Source organism: Zootoca vivipara, chromosome 7, assembly GCF_963506605.1.
Source record: "Zootoca vivipara chromosome 7, rZooViv1.1, whole genome shotgun sequence".
Lineage (NCBI taxonomy): Eukaryota > Metazoa > Chordata > Lepidosauria > Squamata > Lacertidae > Zootoca > Zootoca vivipara.
The window spans coordinates 15,748,542-15,773,027 of NC_083282.1; the positions used below are offsets into that span (position 1 = coordinate 15,748,542).

The 24,486-nt window shown below is 45.1% G+C and overlaps 1 protein-coding gene across 1 annotated transcript; it reads right to left on the reverse strand.

The window, feature by feature from the left end:
* Positions 1 to 2,503: 2,503 nt before the first annotated feature.
* Positions 2,504 to 23,778, reverse strand: ATP6V1G3 (ATPase H+ transporting V1 subunit G3). The gene is made up of 3 exons (XM_035123411.2): positions 23,631 to 23,778; positions 5,422 to 5,522; positions 2,504 to 4,148 (listed from the first exon to the last, which is right to left on the reverse strand). Exons 1-3 carry the CDS (start codon positions 23,710 to 23,712, stop codon positions 3,975 to 3,977), a joined length of 357 nt encoding a protein of 118 aa, XP_034979302.1. The 5' UTR covers positions 23,713 to 23,778; the 3' UTR covers positions 2,504 to 3,974.
* Between the last annotated feature and the right edge of the window lie 708 nt (positions 23,779 to 24,486).

Below are 24,486 nucleotides of genomic sequence, written 5' to 3' on the forward strand. Positions count from 1 at the left end.
TCAGGATACTTAGTTGAGATCTTTTAAAGTCAAATTTAAAACTTATTAATCTTACCTACTGAGTCTTTTAGATGTTTTGTGTGTTTAATGTGTCTGGACTATTAATGTTTTATGGACGGGGTTTTTTATTGTCTGCATTATGCCAATGAAGTCTGAATGAATGAATGAATGAATGAAAAAGGTACATTTACAGAATGTAAATCTGTTGGTGGGAATTAGCTGTGATGGAACTGGGACATCAATTTCCACTGGAGAGGAAGGCTGTTGTTGTCTTTGCGCCTTGTTTATGGGCTTCCCAGAAGCATCTTGCTGGCTGTTGAAAAGAGGATACTGGGCAACATGGACTTTTGGTGCGAGCCACTTGGGCACCTCTTCTCTTCTCTTCTCTTCTCTTCTCTTCTCTTCTCTTCTCTTCTTCCTCGGGAAGAAGTCTCTTGAATTCTCCTTCCTTCTGACAATTTCCCCTGACCTTTTCTAATCTAAGCCACTCCCAGTGCAAACCTCATGATCACCCTCATTCAGGACTTCTTTGTCTCTGTCTTGTCACGGCAGGGTTTGGGGGAAGATTGAGCAATAGGGACCCCAAATCCAGCTGGGCAAGCTCACCCCATTTCAAAGTAAGTCATCTGATCTGCTATTCTGCCTAGCAGGTGACCACACCAACCCACTTCATTAGACATTAGCTCCCAATCTCTTCCGTCCAACTCTTCTCAGAGAGCCACACAGATTCTCCACATTGTGAGGAGATGGATGCATAAGGCACAGCCAGTGCAAATTCCTTTCATAGAAACATGGAGCTGCAGAGTTGGAAGAGGTCTAGCCCAACCCCTTGCAACGCAGGAATCTCAACAAAACCATCCATGACAGTTGACCATCCAACCTCTGCTTAAAAACCTCCAAGGAAGGAGAGGCCACCACTTGTGTGAGTCTGTTCCACTGCAGAACAGCTCTTACTGTCAAAAAGCTCTTCCTGGTGTTTAGTCAGAATCTCATTTCTTGTAACTTGAATTCATTGGTACAGGTTCTACCCTCTGGAGCAGGAGAAAACACACTCCATCTTCTATGTGACAGTCCTTTATCTGTTTGAAGATGGCTATCATGTCTCCTCTCAGTCTTCCCTTTTCCAGGCTAAACATAACCAACTTCCTCATAAGGTTTGGTTTCCAGACTCTTGATCATCTTGGTTGTCCTCTCCTCCACATCTTCTAGCTTCTCAAAACCCTTTTAAAATTGTGGCACCCAGAACTCGACACAGTACTCCAGGTGTGGTCTGACTAAGACAGAACAGAGTGGGATTTTGACTTCCCTTGACTGGGGCACTAGACTTCTTCTGATGCAACCTAAAATAGCATTAGCTTTTTTTTTTGGCTGCTGCATCACCCTGTAGCTTCACACATGCATGTCCATGCCTCCCCTTTTTTATTGGGATCTTTTATCAAAGGTGACTTGTATCGTCATGCCTTAGAGCTTGGAACTAACCTGTTCTCGTTCTGATATTAGCAAAACATAACATTATGGAAAAAAAACAATACTGTAATGATCTCTTTGTTGATACTTCTTAGACAAATGTAATCCAGTACTATTAACTTTGTGTTGCACCAGTGGGTCTGAGAGATGGCTGCTCCTTTTTAGAATAGCAAGTGACAGATTATCTAGTCTGCAAGAGATTATCATCATCAACAAAACCATAATCTCTGCTCTTTTGGCAGCACCAATCTTGCCCTCCCTCAAAACCTTTCCCAACTGACCCCTTTTCCTTCTTCCTTGTCTTCCCAATGTAAAAATCTTACCTTTAGCAGGAGGAGTAGCCAATGTGATATATCTGGGACTACAACTCCCATCAGCCCAATGAGCATGGCCAATAGCAAGGGATGATGGGAGTTGTAGTCCAACATCTGGTGGACGCCACGTTGACTACTCATGCATATATGATGATTTAGGCAGCTTATGAAAGGCACAAAATAATGACTAAATATGGAAAGACCAACTGCTATGCATCGTAGTGCAGGAGAACAAATCCTGCTTTGATCAATAACATGGATAATCCATAACTGCCGCAGAAGACTCCCTTTAAAGGAGCAATGGGGGTGCAAAATCAGAAAACTTATACCCAGATATTTAACATTCTATTTACATCTATATATATAAAAATCATGAAAGTGCGGGCTCCACTTTTCTCCGTAACCGCTTGACCTATCGTCCTGAAATTTTGACACAATGATCCAGGCCGCTCCCCAAGTGTTGTTAGGAAAAAAAACACACCCACGCATCTCACACCTCCGTAGGTAAAAACCTGTTTTTCAACAAAGTAAAACAGCGCCCTCAAGTGGATTTCCTCCCACAGTACACCCCCTCCCTTCCTGTGAAATCTACACCACACCCACAAACCAAATAATGACATCATCAACCAAGCAACTGAAACCACTAAGGCGGCCATTACCAGACCCCTAGGCCCCTGTCAGGCTACTAGGCCCCCACTAGGCCCGGGGGGGGGGGGGAAGAGGGCGAGCGCCTGGATCGCAGGTCGCAGCACGGCCTTTGTTTTATGTAGGCCCCTGCCAAATAACAAATCCAAATAACAAAATCCAAATAACAAAACACACACACAGACACACACAAACCAAAACACACAACAACGCCCAAACTATACAATACCCACCAAAATAAATGACAACCCCAAAATTAAAATTAAACAATAATAACTTCTGCTTCTCATGTTCTTATTTCAATTTTTTTTAATCTAAATATATAAAAATGTTCATGATGTGTGTGCAGGGGCCAATGTATGGAGATACAGGGGGGAGGGGACAATACTCCCGGGGAAAACGGAAGGGTGTCCTACCGAAACACAGGGATGAGGGTTGGAGGGAGGAGGGGTGGGATACGTCATGGATCGGGACAGTGTGGGGGGAATCACAGGGATGACCCACAGCAACTCGTGGCCAGGTCAGCTAGTTAGAACATAAAACTGGATGGCTTGCTGGCATTGCTGGAATGCTTCCTGTTTCACAACATAGTTTTAAAGCTGCACCTGGAAGGGCCTAAATTAGCTTATAGATGCCTGACCAGCCTGGCCAATTCACACATTCAGCTGGGAACCAAATTGGGATCCATCTATCCCTAGTTAGAAGCCTAGCAACGTTAGGTCTTACGAGATTTCTGTCTTAGAAAAAAAAGGGAAAGGGGCAATTATTCTAACTACCAATAAAGCCACAAACACAACTTCCTTGTCCTACATCATTTCTACACAATTATGTCTGGTCTGTAAGGCTACCTAGTGTATTTGATTGTTGCTTCTCCATATGCACCGCAGCCACACTTGAAACAAATGTTTTAATTTTAAAACTAATTATATATCTATAATATTGATGGCATACTCAGTTATTTTAAACCCTCCACATATTGTGACAAACAGATTTCCTGCAACAGGCCAAGTCATGCAAAGCAAACACGTTTTAAGTAGTGGGGAACATAAGTACAGAAGTAAAATACACCCACTGAAAAGCTGCTGGTGTCAAACAATTCTTTATTCTGCCATTGCCCATATTTAAGTGACACATTCTTTGCTACCAAAAAAAGGGTATGTGTGGACGGGTGGTGGAGGAGAAGGTGGGGAAGAATCCATCCTACCAAATGTTTGCGTGAAACCTTGCAGGAACTGGTCACATCACATGTCTTAGAAACATCTACATGCTTTGGGCTTTTGTGTATATCGCATGGACAATGGAAAACAGAAAACAATAAAGGCAGGGAAATTATGCTTTCTGATCAAAGGCAGCTCAAGACAGCTGTGGTGTCAGAAGCAGAAAATCCAAATGGCTCCTGCCCAATTCTCACCAGTGCTTAAAATGTAATGATTGACAGCACACTGCCCTGTAACGGTACCCGCAAATCTGCCACCTGAATTGGAAATATTCACTCTGCCAAATAGTAGGGATGGCATTGCTGCTTTGGAAACTTTCCCATGGAAGGATTTAAATGGTGTATGCATAATTTGCGTGGAGTTCAGGGTCAATGTGATACACCTCATTCAAGAGGCATCCAATCACACTCTCCATGTTCTTATGATAGTTACTGGTGAGGTCCCGGATCTTTGCTGCGGTTTCTTCATCTATTTTTGTCGACAGGTTCCCTTGAGAGCCCATGATCTACAAAGGCAAAACAAGACATATCCCGTGAACGAAACAGGAACAAATGAAAAAGCTAGGTCTACTTTCTCCGAAGCCAGGCACGAAACAAGAGAAACCTCTCCCTTTAGTTTTCTGCACATACTGTCAACATGGAGGAAGCGAGGTGTGGATATCTTCTCTCACTACAAACCAAGCTATGGAAAGAAGCATCACAAATCTCTCCAGTGCTTCCACTTTCATAACATGTGTGTGCACAGTGATGTATGACGTTGCTTCTGCAAAGCCCAGCATGAAGGTGAGAGACCATGGGTGGAATTCAAGGTTGTGCTAGTTGGTCATTCCACCAGTGCAAGCATTTCTGTTGGCCAGAAGAAATGGTCTCCCCTCTCGCACCCCTTCATGCTGTTCTGGGGCTTCTTCCAACCAGAGAAGATTGGGGGTAGGTGCAGAGGGAGGAGAGGGGGAAGCCCTGTTGCTCTAATGGGAGTACTAGTGCGCTGTGTTAGTTGAGTTCGGTCCCTTATCTCAGCCTACCAAGGTTTCACACATGAAATGAATTGGAGAAGGGGAGGAATTGCCGGTTGACTACAAATAATGACTGGAATTCCATCCATGGTCTCTCACTTTCATGCTGGGCTTTGCAGAAGAAATGTCAGACATCAGGCAGCCCTGAATTGAAGCACCCACAATGGTTTGATGTGCATGGAAGATATATTTAGAGTTATTACTCTAGCTCAGGGGTTAGCAAACTTTTTCAGCTGTCCCTCAGACCTTGTGGGGGGGCCAGACTATATTTTTTTTGGGGGGGGGGGAAATGAACGAATTCCTATGCCCCACAAATAACCCAGAGATGCATTTTTTTAAAGCACACATTCTACTCATGTAAAAACACCAGGCAGCCCCCACAAATAACCCAGAGATGCACTTTAAATAAAATGCCACATTCTACTCATGTAAAAACATGCTGATTCCCGGACCATCTGCGGGCTGGATTTAGAAGGCGATTGGGCCAGATCTGGCCCCCGGGCCTTAGTTTGCCTACCCATGCTCTAGCTTATGTAGTTTGTCTGGAAAGTATCTTTAGCTGCAAGCATGTGAGTTGGGCCTTTGAACAGGAAGCACTGTAGGAACTGGACCTATGCATCTAAGCATCTGGGATGCATGGAAAGATTCACGCATAGAGGTGAAATACACATGCTCATTGACATTCCACAGAGAGACTATCCTCAGCCAAGTAAGTGTGAGAAGCAACCCTTAATTTATCCAATCTTCCCTTGGTACTCTTACTCACATTGGACTGCTTATGTCTGAAATCCTTTTCTCTTTGTAGCCTGTAGTGGTCAATCTCTGCTGTGGCTTCTTCTTTGGCTTGCTTCAGTCTCTTTCCCTTTCCTGGGAAAACAAAAAGGAGAGGTGATTCAGCTGGCATTACAGTACAAGTTAATATTATTTCTACATAGCCTTTCTTTCATGCCTGGAAATCTCAAGCCTGCGGCTTAGAAAAGGGCACAGAGAGCACCATCCTTGCCTTCAAACACAGTGAACTTGCTGCCCGCCACTCCCTTAAGCCCAACTGAGCATTAGCCTCCCCTTGGACTAGAAGAAACTCTGCTGCAGGCTTGATTTCAGTGTATAATATATAACCCTGCAAATAAACCTGTTAGGTTACCAACCACCCTGTGGAGAATGGATTCAATGTGCAACATAACATTTCTCCTACAAGTTATCTTTGTTCCCAGTGTAGAGATAAGGAATGAGATTCCCCGCCCGTGTTAGTTTATCAGGGCTATTTCACAGAGACTCCTGGTATTTCGTATCTGCATGACATGGGAACAAGTCTCGAGCTCTCCTGCTCCTCTGCTGGGTGTGCACATGCCTACAACCCGGGGTTGCTAACTTTTGATTTCAAAAACACTGTTCCTCTTGGTGAAACTGGGATGGATATAGGACAGGTCATGAGTATGAGCCACAGTAGAATCTCTGGCAGATTAGGCAAGGTGTCATGGGCTGGTTGGACACAGAGGAGTGGTGGGAGGAACCAGCTGGGGAACCATGAAGGGAAGAAGGCTCAGAACCCGGGGAGCAGTGGTAGGGCAATGACGAGCGGTAGCAGGGAGAAGAATGGGAAGAGGAGGTGTTGGACGCTGATGGGGTAACTTGGCTTAGTGAGCAGGGAGAGTCTGTGGCAGAGAGAAGTCAAGAATCGGAGGCAGAAGCTGAAGCAGGTGAGTGAGAGGAAGGAGGCCAAGAGGTAGAGATGAGTTAGGCTGGTGAACAGTCACGGGTGTGTCCCCCCTCCTGCTATGGCAGGCTCCCCTCCCCCCCTGACTCCCAAAACCAGGCAAAGCATGAAACAGGAGGCACAAAAACAGGCTGCACACAGCTCAGTAAAAGCTTGAAAACACAGCTCAGTAAAAGCGAATCTTAAGTGAAGCTGGCTGGAGATTTGACAGGTAACTGGCTCTAAAATGGACCGTTTTTTTAGAAGGGGGAACCGAGGAGACCATTTAAAGAATTTGATTGCTTGCAGATCACATAGTAATTCTGTCCAGTGGCACCAATCCCTTAATTGGCGTTTGTCTGTGGATATAATCTCTAGTTTATGTAAATAATAAGAGTTCCAATAACGCTGGGTGAAATAGTGATAAAGGAAAGCTACTTCTACAACACTTTCTGTCAATTGTTAGTACTACCATTGTTTATATGATTTAAAATAAACACTCTGAGAAAATTTCTGGTTGTGTTAAAAATGACAGTTTCCGTGCTATTCTGCTAAGTGGTATTCCCCCCCCCCACGTTTCCCTTCCAGGCCCAACCTTCCTCTTTTGTCACTCAAAAAGTCCAAGATGGCTTCTCATCAATTAATTTAACGTGTCTCCAGATTGCATTACTCCTGATCCTGTTACTCAGGGATGATGGGATTTGTAGTCCAGTAACATCTGGCGGAGCACAGGTTCTCAGCCCCATTTAAATTTGTTGAACTGTGTGAATCATTCATCTTGAGGTCAGCTATTGAGGCAGCGCACAGTATCTTATTTCTTTTATTTATTTAAAGGGAGGATATTATTACAGTCATACCTCGGGTTACAGCTACTTCAGGTTGTGTTATTTCGGGTTGCGCTCCACGCCGAACCCAGAAGTACTGGAACGGGTTACTTCTGGGTTTCGTCACACGCGCATGCGCAGAAGCACTAAACCTCGCTTTGTGCATGTGCGGCTTGCGAACGCTGCAGGTTGCGAACGTGCCTCCCACACGGATCACATTCACAACCCAAGCGTTCACTGTATTATTATTATTATTATTATTATTATTATTATTATTATTATTATTATTTCTGCCTTTTTAACAATGTACATAAACTTCTGAGAGGGAGCACAATTGCATCCATTGTCACTGAGCCTGTCTTCTGCCTCTGTTCCCCACGTGCTGGCTACAGGAAGGAAACTCGTATGGAGTTTACTGGGCATTTTGATTATGTGCTGACTCCATGATCAGGACCATTTTATTTACTAGCTCTCACATCAGCAACTTGAATGTTCCCAGGCTCCCTAACCGAAAAGACACTGGGCACTGTCACAATGCATTCCTTGGTGCAACCCTTGATGACTCCCTATCATGCTTTCAGCTTTAAATCAAACATTTCTTCTCTCTCTCTCTCTCTCTCTCTCTCTCCCCCCCCCCCATTTCCAAAAGCCACAGCCAGAGAACAGATTTTAGTTGTCGCTGATGAGAAAAGACATTATTCTGCAAGATTTGCCATATTGATTTGCAGCCAGGAGCCTTTCAGTCAACACCAACTGGATTCTATTTAATGCTGGCAGATTTCCAAGGCACTACAAAGATACAGTTCAGCCACTCGCTGAGTTGCAACATTTACATTTTATGGGGTTCCCCCCTCCCTTTTCTCAACACTTGCTAAATGCAAAGGTGGGTGGGGACATCAAAGGAGATTTCTAGCACAGATATGCCGCTGACATGAAAGCAAAGGTAAAGTTGAGAATGGGAGGAACAAATAATGACAAGAAGGACAGGAAAGTGATGGTCTTAAAGGTTAAGGGACCCCTGACAGTTAAGTCCAGTCGCGAATGACTCTGGGGTTGTGGTGCTTTACAGACTTAGGGAGCCGGCGTTTGTCTGCAGACAGTTTTTCCGGGTCATGTGGCTAGCATGACTAAGGCACTTCTGGCGCGACGGAACACCGAAATCAGAGCAGTGCATGGAAATGCCATTTACCTTCCCGCCGGTAGGTTGGCAGGAGCTGGGACCGAGCAACAGGAGCTCACTCCATCGTGGGGATTTGAACAGCCAACCTTCTGATCGGCAAGCCCAAGGGGCTCAGTGGTTTAGACCACAGTGCCACCCATGTAAAGGTAATCTTTAGAGAACACTAAAAACAAGGCCGCAATCCCATGCCCACTTACTTACCTGGGAACAAATTCCATTGAACTCAGTAGGACTTACTTCTGAAAAGGATTGCACTGTAAATTTTGCAAAGACCTGAGTTACTACAGGACCAGCCCTACCGTTAGGCAGTAGCAGCATTCCCAGGCCATTCCTCCTGGCCTCACCAGCCATTTCACCCTGTTGCCACATGGCCTGTCCTGTGCCCCCTAATCTGGTTCAATGCCTTAGGTGTAGTGGAAGATGCTATTCCTCCACTGGTGTTGATGTAAGGTTCAACTGCTTCTGTGTGCTGAATTGGGGTGGGGGAGACCACCGTGTCCTTCATCTGAGGCAGCAAACTATCATGGGTCAGCCTCAGGTAAGTGCCCACATTCCTGAGTGGATTGCATTTATTTGTTTACAATCATACCTTGGGTTGCGAACACTGCAGGTTGCGTGTTTTTGGGTTGCGGCCCGCGCTGAACCTGGAAGTCCCAGAACGGGTTACTTCTGGGTTTCGGCACTCGCGCATGCGCAGAAGCACAAAAATGACATGACGCGCATGCGCAGAAGCGCCAAAACGTGTCACGCACGTGCGCAAATGCGGTGCTGCAGATTGTGAACGTGCCTCTTGCACATATCACATTCGCAACCCGAGGTATGACTGTACTTGGATCTGTAAGGTTGAAATCTTAAAAATAAATCCTATGACTTTTTTGGAATCTGAAAGCATAGCTCAGGGCTTCCTTTTATATTTTACTGGGGTTTTATAATTTGTTGGAAGCCACAAATTATAAATTAGCTAGGCCAAGCCAGTCAGATGCGTGGAAACTTATTTATTGTTTGTGAAGCAATTTTCATCAGTGTAACGTGTTGATATATGCTACGCTTTGCTAATACACACAATTATATGCACACTTTACCCCACCCAGTATATGCAACTTTGTACACATTACTTGACTGGAGACCTGCACGGCAAACTTCAGAGAAGTGTGAATTTCAAAGGATAGCTGTGTTTCGGTTGGCATATTATTTCTGATACTGCAAATCTGGTAAGCTCGCCTTCGAATGAGGACTGAATCGAATTTCTTCCCCCACCCCTAGTGGACAGCTGGGTGCTCCATCTCACTCGGTAAGATCCCTTTAATAAAAGCTATACTGAAAGCAGGGAGGGGAGAACCCATCCATTTGTGAAAGGCAGAGACATGTCCAGGACAGGACATAATAGCCAGGAGGGGAAACCGGATTGTTTACTAATATGAAGTTTGCTTCTGTGGGCTAAAAGTGATTGACAATTCATGGCAGCCTCTTGCATTCCTCTTAACATTAAGAGTAGCACAGATTGGGGTTGGCAAGAGACAGAACATGTTCTACAAATCAGCCTTTCGGTGACTTGCCGAGTTTATGACTCCCAATAATTTAGTAATATGAACTAAAATTGCTTGGTTTCTGTGGACTGGTTTTTCTACTCAGTTTTTAGAATTCTGTGTTCAAACCCCTTGCAGAATTGTACACGTGCATGCAGGCTATTCCAGTGTATGGCTTATGGCACAAATGGCCAATGGGCTGATCTTCCAGGGTTGTAGGACTCCAACTCCCATCAGCCGCAGCCAATAGTCAGTGACGATAACTGCAGTCCAGCAGCAGCAGCAGCAGCAACAACAACAACAACTAGAAGGCACAACATTGGCTATTCCTGGCTTATGGGATGCAGTAGATTATTGGTTCCATCTCCACAGCCACCATGTTATACCTGGTTGGTGGATCTTGGAGTTTAAGCAAAAACCCAAAGTTGATCCCATAAGTCAGTCCACTCATGCCACAGTCCTGCAGTTCATAAAAGGGGTGCAACATGACAGCAGCTAAGAGCTGTAGCAAGGTGGTTCCCACTTGCGTGGAGAGGCAAGCAAGCAAGTTCAAACCGCGTAGCTTGCTTCACACAGGATGTGATGTTAAGGTGCGGTGCTTCACACATATCCTTGTAATGTATCAGCTTAGAGGAGCAAGTCACAGGTGGATGTTGAGAGCTGTTGTTGTGGCTGAAGTCTGTGAGCTATGGAGTCACCAGTCTGAATCTCACTTCAGCCAAAAGGGTGTGAGGAAAGCCACTATTTTCTCAGTCATAGCTCACAGGGCTACTCTTTATCTGTTCTTCGAAAATGTGACATACGTCACTGAAAGTCTACTCAATATTGATCCAGAGTAGAACACCAACGTATAGTTAGCAGAGTAAAAACTTAAACACGTTGCAGGATTCCCAAAAAATAGACCAGAGGCAATTAATATTTCTTCCAGCAGAGCTTTACTGCTGCTGAAGGCAAAGGAGCATAATGGTCACAAATCCAATACATTCAGGATTGGCACTGTCCATAAGAAATCCAGTTTCAAGCAGACTTAACTTAAACTGACAATAACTTATAATAAGTCACATACTTAACACTATATACAGAACACCACACAAGAAGGAAAAGAGACAGGAAGAGAAAGTGAAACCCAGGCTCCTTCTGGCCTTACTTTTATAGTAAGCATAGCTGCCCAGTCCGGGTCATAAAGATCCTGGATCGGCAGCGCGCGCATGACCGGAAGTTGCGTGACGCAACTTCCGGTGGCGCTTCGCCCTTCTATGGGCATCAGAAAATGGCGGCGCCGGCGCCGGAAGTCGCTTCCGTGCATGACCGGAAACAAGTAAAAGCGACTTCCGGCGCTGGCGCCGCCATTTTCTGATGCCCATAGAAGGGCAAAGCGCCACCGGAAGTCGCGTCACGCAACTTCCGGTCATGCGCGGAAGCGACTTCCGGCGCCGCCGCCGCCATTTTCTGGTGCCCATAGAAGGGCAAGCGGCACCAGAAAAATGGCCAGGTAATTCTCCTCCACTAATAGCTGCCAAGTATCCCGATTTAAGGGACAATACCGGGATTTTCCACTAAACGGGAGACCGCCAGGAAACGGTAAGAAAAAAGGGGTTTTCCCGGCGGATACGGGATACTTGGCAGCTATGATAGTAAGCATGATCTTGACAGAAAGAGATAACAGAACCAGTTTAAACCAGCTGTACTCAGCTTCTCTGAAGGAATAACCCAAACATCATGAACCTTCTGCTTGTTTCCTTCACACAGAGAAGCTTCTAGAAGCTTCCAGAACCCTCTTGAATTAAGTAGAATAGGAAATATATCTATATCTACACATCAGATCAATACTTTCTGCACTAAGAAATGCAAACTGACAACATGAACTAAGTAGTGTATAATTAAAATGAGGCCCATGTGCACCCACTCACATTCATCCCTTGTTTCCTGCAACTTTTATTTGCCTCCTGCTGTCGGAATTTAGGCTGTAAGCTCCTTAGGATTTAGGGTGGCCAGTTGCATATCACTTGCAACAGGGGTGCCAACTTGAATAAAATATGGAGGGGGGCAGGTAAGCCCCATCCCCAATGATCACATGATGCGATGCACACAACCCTTTGAATGGCAATGCCCATCAACTTAGAGGGGATGGTCCCCTCAAATATTTTAGGGGGTGGATCATGGGCAAAGGGACCTTGGCTCCTAGGAGCTGGCTCCTATGACTTGCATATTGCATTTCATTCCTCTGGAAAGTAGGAGACATGGCCATCCTGTCAGGGGGAAGGAGGGCCTTTGTTTTCTTGGTATGCGTACATTGACTGCACAACTGCAACAACAACAAAATGCCCGTCAAATGCAAAGGAAGAAATAAAAATAGCACCACGGAAAGAGCAAAAAGAAGAAATAGAAAGCAAAACTTACGGGGTGGGGGGTGGGTGGGGAGATTGGGTCTACAGCGGTGACTCATCCTGAAAGTGCTACTTGACTTTTTATCACCCCACTAGAAGTAAAAGTATCCATGATATGGAAACCGAAGAGATAACAGACGAAGTTGGTATAGCTATCAAAAAGTCTCTCTCACACAAAAGGAGGACGAGGAGAGAAGAGCATGAGGAAAAGAAGCAAACTCAAGGCACCTATTCTTAAAATCACAAAGCTCCTTTAAGTACAAGCTTGGATGGAAAGACCAATGAAGCTGGTCTCTCACACAGCAGAGGCAGCCATGTGGACCTTGCTTCCTGTCCCCCCCCCCCCCCCGTGCTGCACATGAGCTCTGTATGCTATTGGGAACACTGCAAACAGTTTATAAAAGAATTCCTATTCCACCGTCTCATAAAATACCAGGGCAGCATACAACAATAAAACATGAAAAGTAAACCATTAAAAATAGAACAAAATATACATCAAAATGACTGGCTACTCGTGAAGATTTTAAACAGCGGCATAGACCTGTGGGCATAAAAATGTCATCAAGAGATGCCTGAAAGTGATTGAGGCTAGCTAGGTGTTTAATACAGGGGACATCTGTCTGCACTCCTCCAGACAATATCAATGATCAGGTTGGATATAAAAGCTTGCTTGGGCAAGGCCAGATTAAGTCTTGTGGTATCTTAAAGACTAAATAATAATAATAATAATGGTACTTTGCAGACCAAGAAATACTATGGGCCTCTGGCGTTTCAGAGCTCTCAGCAAAACACAAGTGGTTTACAAAGATCAGTAATCAATAATGAAATCTCGGAGTTTTAAAATCACCCATCTATTTTCCTCATCCATGTCACCATTGTTGTCGCTTTGCACAGAAGTCCAGCACAAACCTTAACATGCGACGCCTGTTCACATTATACTTCATCAAAGTCTCTACTTGTTTCACGCAGAACACTACAAATCACTTCCTGCCCCCAAACCTCCAAGCTTTCCCCCATGTATTAATTATTTGTTTGTGGGGCGGGGTTGCAGGTGGGGAGAGATACCTCAGATAAACAAGGCTATACTACCTGTATATTAATTACAAATGAACATTTGCCTGGGCAAACTGCAGAGATTCCATGAACTGGGAAATAAGAAAGTGCACTGAAGGGAAGGGGGTAAAGAGCAGCTCTTTAGGACGAAGGGATTCCTCTCTCCATGTGCCAAAACAATTTACTCTTCAAGCATAGCTCTGACTTCGTTAACCAGAAGGTTGGTGGTTCGAGCCCACCCAGGGACAGTTGTGGGCAGGATTCCTGCATTGCAGGGGGTTGGATTACATGACCCTCAGGGAACTCTTCCAACTCTACAATTCTATGACACTATGATTTAAAACACTGAAAGGGGAAGAAACCAGGCTAGCTCATCTATGTGCACATTTTGCTTCCTAACTTTCTTAATAAAGGTAAAGGGACCCCTGACCATTAGGTCCAGTCGTGACCGACTCTGGGGTTGTGCGCTCATCTTGCATTATTGGTCGAGGGAGCCAGCGTATAGCTTCCAGGTCATGTGGCCAGCATGACAAAGCCGCTTCTGGCAAACCAGAGCAGCACATGGAAACGCCGTTTACCTTCCCGCTGTAGCGGTTCCTATTTATCTACTTCCATTTTGATGTGCTTTCGAACTGCTAGGTTGGCAGGAGCGGGGACCAAGCAACGGGAGCTCACCCCGTCACAGGGATTCGAACCGCCGACCTTCTGATCAGCAAGCCCTAGGCTCAGTGGTTTAACCACAGCGACATACGTTTTTTTTTAAAAAAAGGAAAGCTCAGAGTCCTTGGGCCCTGGTGTAACTGCTCCAGGTGCACCCTTGATAATCTGGACTTGGCCCAGGTGCTCCTTAAGATATCCTGATCCCAAGCTGTTTTTAGCAGAGATCAGTTCCTAATCAAATGGAGAAAGTATACCTGCATACGGTTTATATAAACAGCAGATTTAGGATCAATGCTTGGAGGCTGGCACAATTGCCTCCCGCCCATGTCAATTCTATGTACAACTGAATGTTTAATAACCATCTAATATGACACGGGAACACAAAGGAGGTGCAAGAAGAGCAGCACAGACCCCAATCCCCTAATGAGAGCACACTCTTATGTGTTTTGGTTCGCCGATCAGCTCGCTGTGGATGCTGTGATCTTGGTGAACTCGTAAATGGGAAAGCACAATCTCTCGGCAGCATATATTGATTACAAGGCAGCCTTTGATTCTCTGCAGCGTTCTTGGCTGCTTCAAATACTTAGAGGGTACAAAGTGATTCCTGCTAGTACAATAGTCCTGCTATTGATGAAACGGAACGTAAATATTGCCACAGGATTGTTACCAGATTACTGGGGGTGAAACTGTTGTCGCTGCAGTTTCAAGGTAATACGTGACCAGAGTTGGGGGCTTGACAAAGGAATCTTCACGGTGCCCAGAATTTTTGGAGGGAAGGAATGTGCTTTGAATGTGTTTGCAGCCCAACAATAGGTAGAGCCAAAGACAGGCAGAGCCAGCTACTTCTGATTTTGTCCCCATATTACTTTCGGCTGAGTTCTACAAAGGCAACACAGACACTAAGGAGGAGGGAGCTGACAGCCAGGGCCATTTCTCTGGACTGGATGTAAATAAGAAGAGAGGCAGGTGGTGCTGGCTGAGTTGAGACTGAAGTTAGCAGGACACTGCCCCATTTGCCAAAACGGATCAGCTGTCTTTTTATGTGTGCATGTGGTTATATGTGCATTAAAAAGTTATTTTGTATCATTATTCCACAATTGCTCCCTTGTACCTATCTCAATATTATTACCAATACCCATTGCCCAATGTATCATTGAAGATTTCACTTGTTCATTTTTTGTTTCCCATTCTAATAGCATCGTATATATTTTCGACAACACATTAACATTGCCTTCTAGCAGGTTTATCTCTAGTTGGGAGGTTTGACTCCCAAAGCCCAATTTTTATATCTGTTTTAAAGACTTCATCATCTTAGCCAGCAGTCAGCAAACCTTTTCAGCAGGGGGCCGGTCCACTGTCCCTCAGACCTTGTGGGTGTGGGGAGAGACTTTTTTGGGGGGGGGAATGAACGAATTCCTATGCCCCACAGATGCATTTTAAATAAAAGGACAATTCTACTCATGTAAAAATACTCTGCTGGGTTTAGAAAGCGATTGGGCTGGATCCGGCCCCTGGACCTTAGTTTGCCTATCCATGCTCTTAGCCTTCCAATGATTGAAAAAAGCATACCCTCTAACATTCATCTGATGAAAATAGTGACATCCTATTCTATTTATTTATTTATTTATTTGTATTATTACCGGAATAATAATAATAATAATAATAATAATAATAATAATAATAATATACTATACTATTATAATACTATTTATACCCCGCCCATCTGACTGGGTTGTCCCAGCCAGTCTGGGTGGCTTCCAAAGTAAAAACAATAATCAAACATTAAACATTATAAAGCTTCCCTATACAGGGTTGCCTTCAGATGTCTTCTAAAGGTTGTATAGTTAGTTACTTATCTCCTTGGCTCAGGAGTACCATATCTCCATACCCTCCAACATTACTCCAATGAAAACAGGGACATCCTAAGGAAAAGAGGGACATTCCGGGATCAAACCAGAAACCGAGGTGGCTTCTGTAAATCTGGGACTGTCCCTGGAAAACAGGGACACCTGGAGGGTCTGAAATACGATAGAGCTGGAGTACAGCTTCTCCTCCTTCCAGCCGCACTCAATCTTCCTGTCTCTAATATTGGAATTCTCCCCTGTATCCAGAGGAAAGCAATCCTGTTAACTGAGCCCAGCTCACTGAAATCATTTCACACATAATGCTGTTTCTTGTCTACAAGCATCTTATGAGAAATGGCGGGCTTTCATTTCTGTATCTGTTCCACTGGTGTAACTCTGGGGGTTTCTTGGCGAATATCAGGAGGGTGGAAACACTGTAAGAAAGATCAGACTCAGACCCTAACAAAGCCACATTTGATGAATGCTTAGTTTTTAGACTCAAGGCAATTGCTCACCCCCACCCTGTTTCTCTCTGGCTTGCCACGCCACATTGGATTGCATGAGGTTGCAGCGCACATGTGAAGCTGTATCGGAAGTGACACGTAGCAATGTAACTCCTCTGGGCATGGCACAGCAATGAAGATGACGCTTGGAAAAACTAGTCTTATCCGTGGTTCTGTGACTTGAGACGGCTCTGGATGGAACTGACTGATCCAGCGGTAAATTATCCGCTCGGTGGGCAGCGCAGTCCCATGTCAGTACCTGCCTCTCCGTGAGTAGATTTAAGCTGCGGGGAACACCAAACGAACAGAAAACCTTTTGAGGCCTCGAGTCAATTTATGGGCATTTGTCTTGCTGACTCTGCTTATTGCAGGATTCAAAGAGAGATCAAGTGTGATTATACAAAGCCTCGCCAGTGCAGAGACAATCTTGCGAGGAACCATGTGGATTTATTGAATATCGTTTCAACTTCTGGGATGCGCATTCTTCCGCCCACCCCATGTTATTTAATCACAGTTGCCAGACTCTATATGTTAGGGCGATCTCTCGGATTACGTACAGATGGGCACAAACTATTTTAAAGAGTTATTCCACCCTCCGCCCCCCCTCTGCAAAGAGCCTGAAGTGTATGTTTTCCCAGGGTTAACGTTCATTGAATATGACTGAGCTTCTATGTGCTCAGCAACTGTGCCAAAACCTCCAGCAGCTGCTGGCCTGGAAGTTGGGCTGACTCACTGCAAATGCTTCACGATGGCCTGAAATCAAATATTTTGATTCAGGCTCATGCTATCTATCAAACCTCAATATGAGGACCGAGTGTTCTTATTGGACATAGACGTTTTGCTACGTGGTATGTGGCACAACACAAACTGGCTGTTGTGGGGCCATGGCAAGCTGTAGAATTGGAGAGAATATGATATCCTTTCCCTTGAAATTTAAAAGTTTATGGTTTCAGAGAAGAAAGTAAGATAACCAGAGTCACACCAAGCAATGGGGACAGAAGGTGGTGGATGTGACCATTATCACAACATAAAGCTATTAATCATTCATACAATCAGTGGAAACACTCCTCAGACTTAATATAGGAGATAAATTTCCAGAGTGCATTTCATGGCCTAGAAGAGGCACTATTATGGGCAGTGGCATAGCATGCATTGGCAGCACCCGGGCCAAGGCAAGGATTGCATCCCTTAACCTCCTCGTGGGCATTCGCTGTGCCCCTGTGGTGGTTGCTCCTCATGGAGGTCACCTGCTGGTCACCACATTTTCCCACTCAGCTTGGTGAGCTCCCAGTGAGAGCAGCAGCTGGCACTCCTTAGCTGGCCTGGTGGCATCCCAGCAGTGCCGGAGCCACAGCAAGCCTAGGATGAGTCCTGGCTCTGCTTGGTGGGCATCCTTTCTCTGTCTGTGAGGAGAAGATGGCGCTGCCACAGCCCCAAAGGCCTGGCCCAGGAGCAAACTCACATCTTTGGAAGGCGGCCGTCATGTGGCCTCGGTGAGGGAATCCATCATGGGGGCACTTGGTTGGGCCCCCTCAGCATTCTGCCTTGGGGCCACCCTTCCCCCACACTACACCACTGATTATGGGAAATGCCTTTTGCACATGATGCAAAGATTCATGGTTTGCCGAAACAGACAAGTGCTTTATGTGCTGTAACATCGCATCTAATCTAGGCCTTAGTCTTTGACCATTTCGATGGGGCCTTGATATGTGACCTCTTAAAACACCTCAAAAATATTAAGAGACATAAGTCATTTCGACATTGCCTAATAAACTACTGAAGCAGCACTGGGCACTCTCAGCTGTAGTCTCATGACATTGCTTCCGTTTTTAACCCTGCAAAATCAAAAAAGGTGTGCTTGATGCACGGTGTGTATATTGCCAAGTTCTGGATGTCATGCTAGCATGGCAGCCTCTACGGTTTCCCACACAGCCATTGGTCCAGTCACACCAGCGACCTGCTGTTTCTTATTTGGCAGCGTTGTGGATGCATTCAACCACTGTCTCTCTCTGTTACACCTGATTGCGTCTCATGACAGGACCTAGATCTAAACCTGCTGTTTTACACAAGGCGAAGCAAAAATTAATGAAAGGTTTGGATCACATTAACCTTTTCTTTTATGCACTAAGCGGCACAAACAAGGGCCTGTTGTTTGGTCACTCAAGGACACAGCTGACATCAAGGGTCGGGATATAGCAGATGTTTGATTCATACCAGATGTGTAGATCTCATCACACAAGAGGTGGTGGCAGAGATATGAATTTAGGTTCAGTGCCTTCTGAGCTTTAATATGGCAATAGGTGAAAGTGAGTAGGCTGAATGCCGGATGATGATTGCTCTATATATTACAATCGTGCAAAAAATAATAATCATGTAATCAATACATTTCTTCCAGGGTTCCTCCCCCCCCTTTCCTTATCTAGGTGCACACAGAGGGTAGAATATTTTGCCCCACAGGAATAAGTCCACACACGTACTCCCATCACTAGTGTCAGGGTAGAAACCCAATAATGAGGTATAGCAGTCCCCCATCACATAAACCCACATTGTGGGAAGGGACTGCTACACCATTAGTTGATCCCTTACCTGCTGTGGAGTGTGTATGTCAATTTAGCACCTGTGTATGTGGGGCAATTCAAGCTTGCCTTTCCCACCCAGTCCCAGTTTCTGCTAACGTGTTGAATGGGTGAGAAAAATCCCTTAGCAACGTTGCACAGGAGTCGCCTCACTTAATCCCACGCTGCTGGCAATAGGGTGGCTGGCTTCCTTTGGGCTGATCGTCGTCCTCTCTTCCTGCTAGGTATTGATTGGCTGGGAAGGGCCTATATGACCAGCCCTGTCACTATGGTGGAGGTTTTTGAATATTACTGCAAAAGTGTGGGACAAAGCTATGCGGAAGCATGGAAGCTTCATGTGTACACTGCGTTCGCACGCGTTCTCTGGGAGCACAGATCACACTGTATTGCTTTACCGCATTACTAGGAGAAAGCTTGGAAAAGACCCTGATGTTGGGAAAGATGGAGGGCACTAGGAGAAGGGGACGACAGAGGACGAGATGGTTGGACAGTGTTCTCGAAGCTACGAACATGAGTTTGACCAAACTGCGGGAGGCAGTGCAAGACAGGAGTGCCTGGCGTGCTATGGTCCATGGGGTCACGAAGAGTCGGACACGACTAAACGACTAAACAACAACAACAACAACAACAGGAGAAAGCTCTGAGAAAGATGGAGAAGAACTGTAACAGCAGGATCTCTGAATGCTCAATCTAGCAAAGAAGACCCACAAGCAGAAGAGGGTTTCTTTACAAATATCTAATGTGGATGCAATTTGGGGCCTGCAGTGTTTTCAGATGCAGCTTGCACATAAAATTTGAGGAAAAGCTGCATTTGGCTCAACAAATCCCGTCTTCGGGTCTGTGGACATAAAATCATAAGATACCTCTGGGTATGTTCTCCAGATGTGATCTAAACTCACCTTCAAGCTTGCATTGATAGCTATGCCAACAACATGGATGCTGGCTGAAGCCTCTAAGCCAGGCATCCCCAAACTCCGGCCCTCCAGATGTTTTGGGCTACAATTCCCATCTTCCCTGACCACTGGTCCTGTTAGCTAGGGATCATGGGAGTTGTAGGCCAAAACATCTGGAGGGCCGCAGTTTGGGGATGCCTGCTCTAAGCCTTTCTCCTTCCTGCTGGCCCCAATGATCACCAAGTACCTCTGTCTCCACACGTTGATCGCTACTGCCTCCTCCTTTTCATCCTCCATGTGGCAGAAGCACACGCCACTAGGTGCCTGAGGATTGACCCAGTTACAGAAGATAACAGCACTAGTAGGCAGGGAGGAGGCGGTGCTAGTGAACAACAGAACCAGTGGGGAAAGGTTCAGCCTGTTCAGTTCACTGAAATATCCCAGTGCTTTGGTTTGATGGAAGGTATGAGCCACCTGGGAGCTGACTACACAATGACAGGCCAGCAGGGATGTCCCACTGGCCTGTGCACAAGGTCTTGTGGTTTACTCACAGTGCAACCCAAATTAGATAAGGGAAGGATGTCAAGGAGATGAGTAATTACATAACCTTGAGAGGGCATCTGATGGCAGCCCTGTATAGGGGAGCTTTTTAAGGTTTAATGTTTTATTATGTTTTTACAGTGGTACTTCGGGTTACAGAGGCTTCAGGTTACAGACTCCGCTCACCCAGAAATAGTACCTCGGGTTAAGAACTTTGCTTCAGGATGAGAACAGAAATCACGCGGCGGCGGCGCAGTGGCAACAGGAGACCCCATTAGCTAAAGTGGTACCTCAGGTTAAGAACGGTTCAGGTTAAGAACGGACCTCCAGAATGAATTAAGTTCTTAACCCGAGGTACCACTGTAGGTATATATGTCGGAAGCTGCGCAGAGTGGCTGGGGCAACCCAGTCAGATGGGCAGGGTACAAATAATAAGTTGTTATTAATACTATGACTTGGCCACCCTGGCCTGTTAGTATTACATGTTTAGCATGCTGTTCATATCCCAACTTTCCTCCAGTCTACTAGCTGTTAGCTGAACAGCAAGATTATAAGCCTTTAAAAGAGGTTTCAGAAATACATTTTCTTGCCTCCTTCCCCAGAACAGAAAAGCAGCAATTGCTGAAGCATGTAAAAACTTAACACACAACAATCTCTTTGCAAGAAAACGAAGGTCATGTTTTCCAGTTTAACATGTCAGGCCCTTCTCTGTTCAGAAAGGGCAAGCTCAATGTTTTGCTTGACAACTGAATCCAGAACCAACCAGGGCGGACTGCAACTGGCTGGAAAAGATTTCCTCGGAACTGGTGTTTTCTGAAGGAGGGGCTTATGGAGGTGAGTGTCACTGGTGTGCATGGTTACTAATTAAAAGCCCAGCACACAAAGAGGAAGCAATTCTGGATTGTACACACTCCACAGGCCACAATGCAACATAAAAACCTCTGGGGCTGTATAAGCAGTTCACAAACCATCTTGCCCGTTCGGGTGACTGGTCTGCAGCTAATCTGGTTAATCCAACTGAGTCAACCGTACCAACTGCAGTGGAGATGGCCAACCCGTGTGACGCTGTTCTCAACTGCAGGTCCAAAGGAGGGCTTGTGGGAGTGGTTGGGTGCACAAAGAAGGAGGTCAAAAACACCAGAGTGATCAGTTCTAGTGCCATATGAAGGAAAGGTGTAGACTTACAGCAAATCAGCCTGCCAGGTCTCCCAGGCTTTACAGACGTAGGATGGATGCAGCAGCAAGAAGATGGCTTATCTCACCCAAGCAAACCTTCATGCATTCTTTATACACAATGCAGCATATGCCACTTTGGCCTGGATTTCCCATCTCTCTACCTGACCAGGTGATGGCATAGGTGGCAAATACCCAAATCTTACAGATAGTCATAGCTGCCAAGTACCCCGTTTTCCCACCATATTTTCTTACCGTTTCCCGCAGGTGTCCCGAATGGCAAAATACCCCGTATTACGGAGCTCCTGCCGGCAGCCATGTTCTTATGGTGCCGCGCCGGCACCGGAAGTCGCTTCTATGCACTTCCGGACATGCGTAGAAGCGACTTCTGATGCCGCTGTGCCCATTTCCAAAATGTCCGTAGCGCCAGAAGTCACTTCTATGCATGTCCGGACAGCGGCATCGGAAGTCACTTCTACGCATGTCCGGAAGTGCATAGAAGCGACTTCTGGCGCTGCAGACATTTTGGAAATGGGCAAAGCGGCATCGGAAGTCGCTTCTATGCATGTCTGGAGGTGCATAGAAGCAACCTCTGGTGCTGCAGACATTTTGGAAATGGGCACAGCGGCATTGGAAGTCGCTTCTATGCATGTCTGGAAGTGCGTAGAAGCGACTTCTGGTGCCGTGGCGCTGCTGATCCCGGATTTTTCAATCCGGAACTTGGCACCTATGCAGATAGTTCCCCTTTCTGGACTCAGAGCTCAGCACCCCAAGCCCCCATATAAGGACAGTATCAAAGGAAGCCAATTATCAAAGCAAGTGAATATATACATGAGCTCGTTGCTATAACAGCTACCAATTAATTGTGGGGTTTTCTTTACTACCATGATGGCGTCTGCAGTGGTTCCAGAAGAGTTTGCCTTTGGTTCAACGCAGACACCCAGCCCTGTGTTGTTGGACTACAGCTCCCATCATCGCTGACCATGCTGGTTGGGGGAGATGGGACTTGGGAGCCCAGCCACCTTTGGAAGGCCACAATTAGGTTACAGTCAACTACAGTAGTACTTAATGGAAGTGAATGAAGGGAGCAGGAGCATAGCTCTGAATGGGTTAAAAAAAGCCACACCACATACAAAACACTGAAAGCAAAACTCTCATTTCATGGAATTGAAGCCAATTTCATTGGTTGAAGACCCAGCCTCAGATATGTCCCAAGACAGTAAGGAGTTTAAGAGAGAAATGGAAGCAGAAGTTAAAATATTGAGTAAAGATGAACTAGCCCCAAAATTCCTATGCTTATTCTATAGATGTTGCTGCAAAACAAAAAAGCATATGATTTTATATTTATGACTTCATACTCCTCATAAGTGAAGGAAAATGTACTAGCTACTGTAATACAGGCAATCTGGAGAAATAAGCAAGATGTCGCGATTTTAACCACATTTGGGTGGGAATGTAAAGTAGCAAAGCAATTTTGGATTAAAGCAATGCAACTGAGGGCAGTTAGAAAAGCCCACAGTTTTGTTGTTGGGTGGATTGGAACAACAACAACAACAAAAACATTTATATGCCACTCATGTGACTGGGTTACCCATCACGCTGGGCGACTTCCAACAAATTTAAACACAATACGGGTTATTTTTGGGTTAATATTGATCCAATATAAAAATAAACATTAGTTACAGTGTAAATATTAGTGGCTATTAATTGGAACAAAAATAACTCACCATAATATACATACGACAAACTAATATACATACGACAAACTATTATAAGAAATGTGGGCAAAAAACAACAACTGTGGACTGTTGGTATAAGTTTATTTGCTACTGGAATGAGAAACCAAATGATCAGAATGATATAAAATATGTGTTGGAAGTAATCTGCAGAAATAATATGACGAGGAGATAACTTCACTCATAACAATACTACAAATTTAGTTACTCACTTGGTATAATTTATGTTAAGCAGAGAGATTTGTTATGCCTGTTTGTCCATGCCTCTTTATGTGGAAATGACTTATTTAAAGCTAAAAAAATTACATTAAATAAAAATTCCTGTGCTTTTTCAATTGACATTCATCAAAGAAATGCAGTCAGCCCAGGGGCTGCACAACTTACTTTTTTTGGCTTCCTCAAGCTTGTCCTTGGCACGTTTTTCAGCCTGCAAAAGCTGTTGGATTCCCTGAGACTGGCTCGTCATTCTGGCTCCTTGATTTCAGAGATGCTGTGTGGTGACTGGGAAAGAGGAAGGGGGCTTTATGCTGTGTCTTGTTGTGTCAACATTAAGAGGATTTACTTTGCCCTGTCCAAGCCTGCTGAAGCAAGATTCATGCTCTGGGAGGTGGCTGCAAGGGAGGCACACAGACCAGTTCTCTTTTACTCTGGTTTATACAGGATCATTGAAATGTTTTGAAAATCTGATGCCTGTGTTTGTCCATAATATTTGTGGACTTTTTTTTTTTTTTAAAGAGCAAAAGTAATTAGAATACCGGCAGATCTCAGGGCACTTCCAGACCGTTGCTATTTTCGAGTGGGAAATTAACACACCAGCAAATTCTGGTAATACAATTACAGCCAGTTCCTTGATTGTGCAATGAACCTGCTTCCCCAAGAGATCATACTTTTTTTTTTGCAATATGGTGAAACCACTGGAAAGCACAGGATGACATTTGCATGACACAACATCATATAAGCTCTGCACAAGCATATCAGGATGAATGCTTAGGAAACACAGATTGTCTAGAAGCAGCCTTAGATTTTAAACAAATTCAACCCCCATCAGTGTTATCCTATATTTGCCACATGTGTTGAATCTACCTTTCTGTGCCAGAACCAGTGGCAACATGCCAAGCACTGCTACTATCTAGACTTTGTGCCGTCCAGATGTTGTGCTGGCAGGAGCAGATGATGGGACTTGTAGCGCAAAACATCTGAAGAGCACCACATTGAGGAAGGCTGACCAAAACCCTGCCTA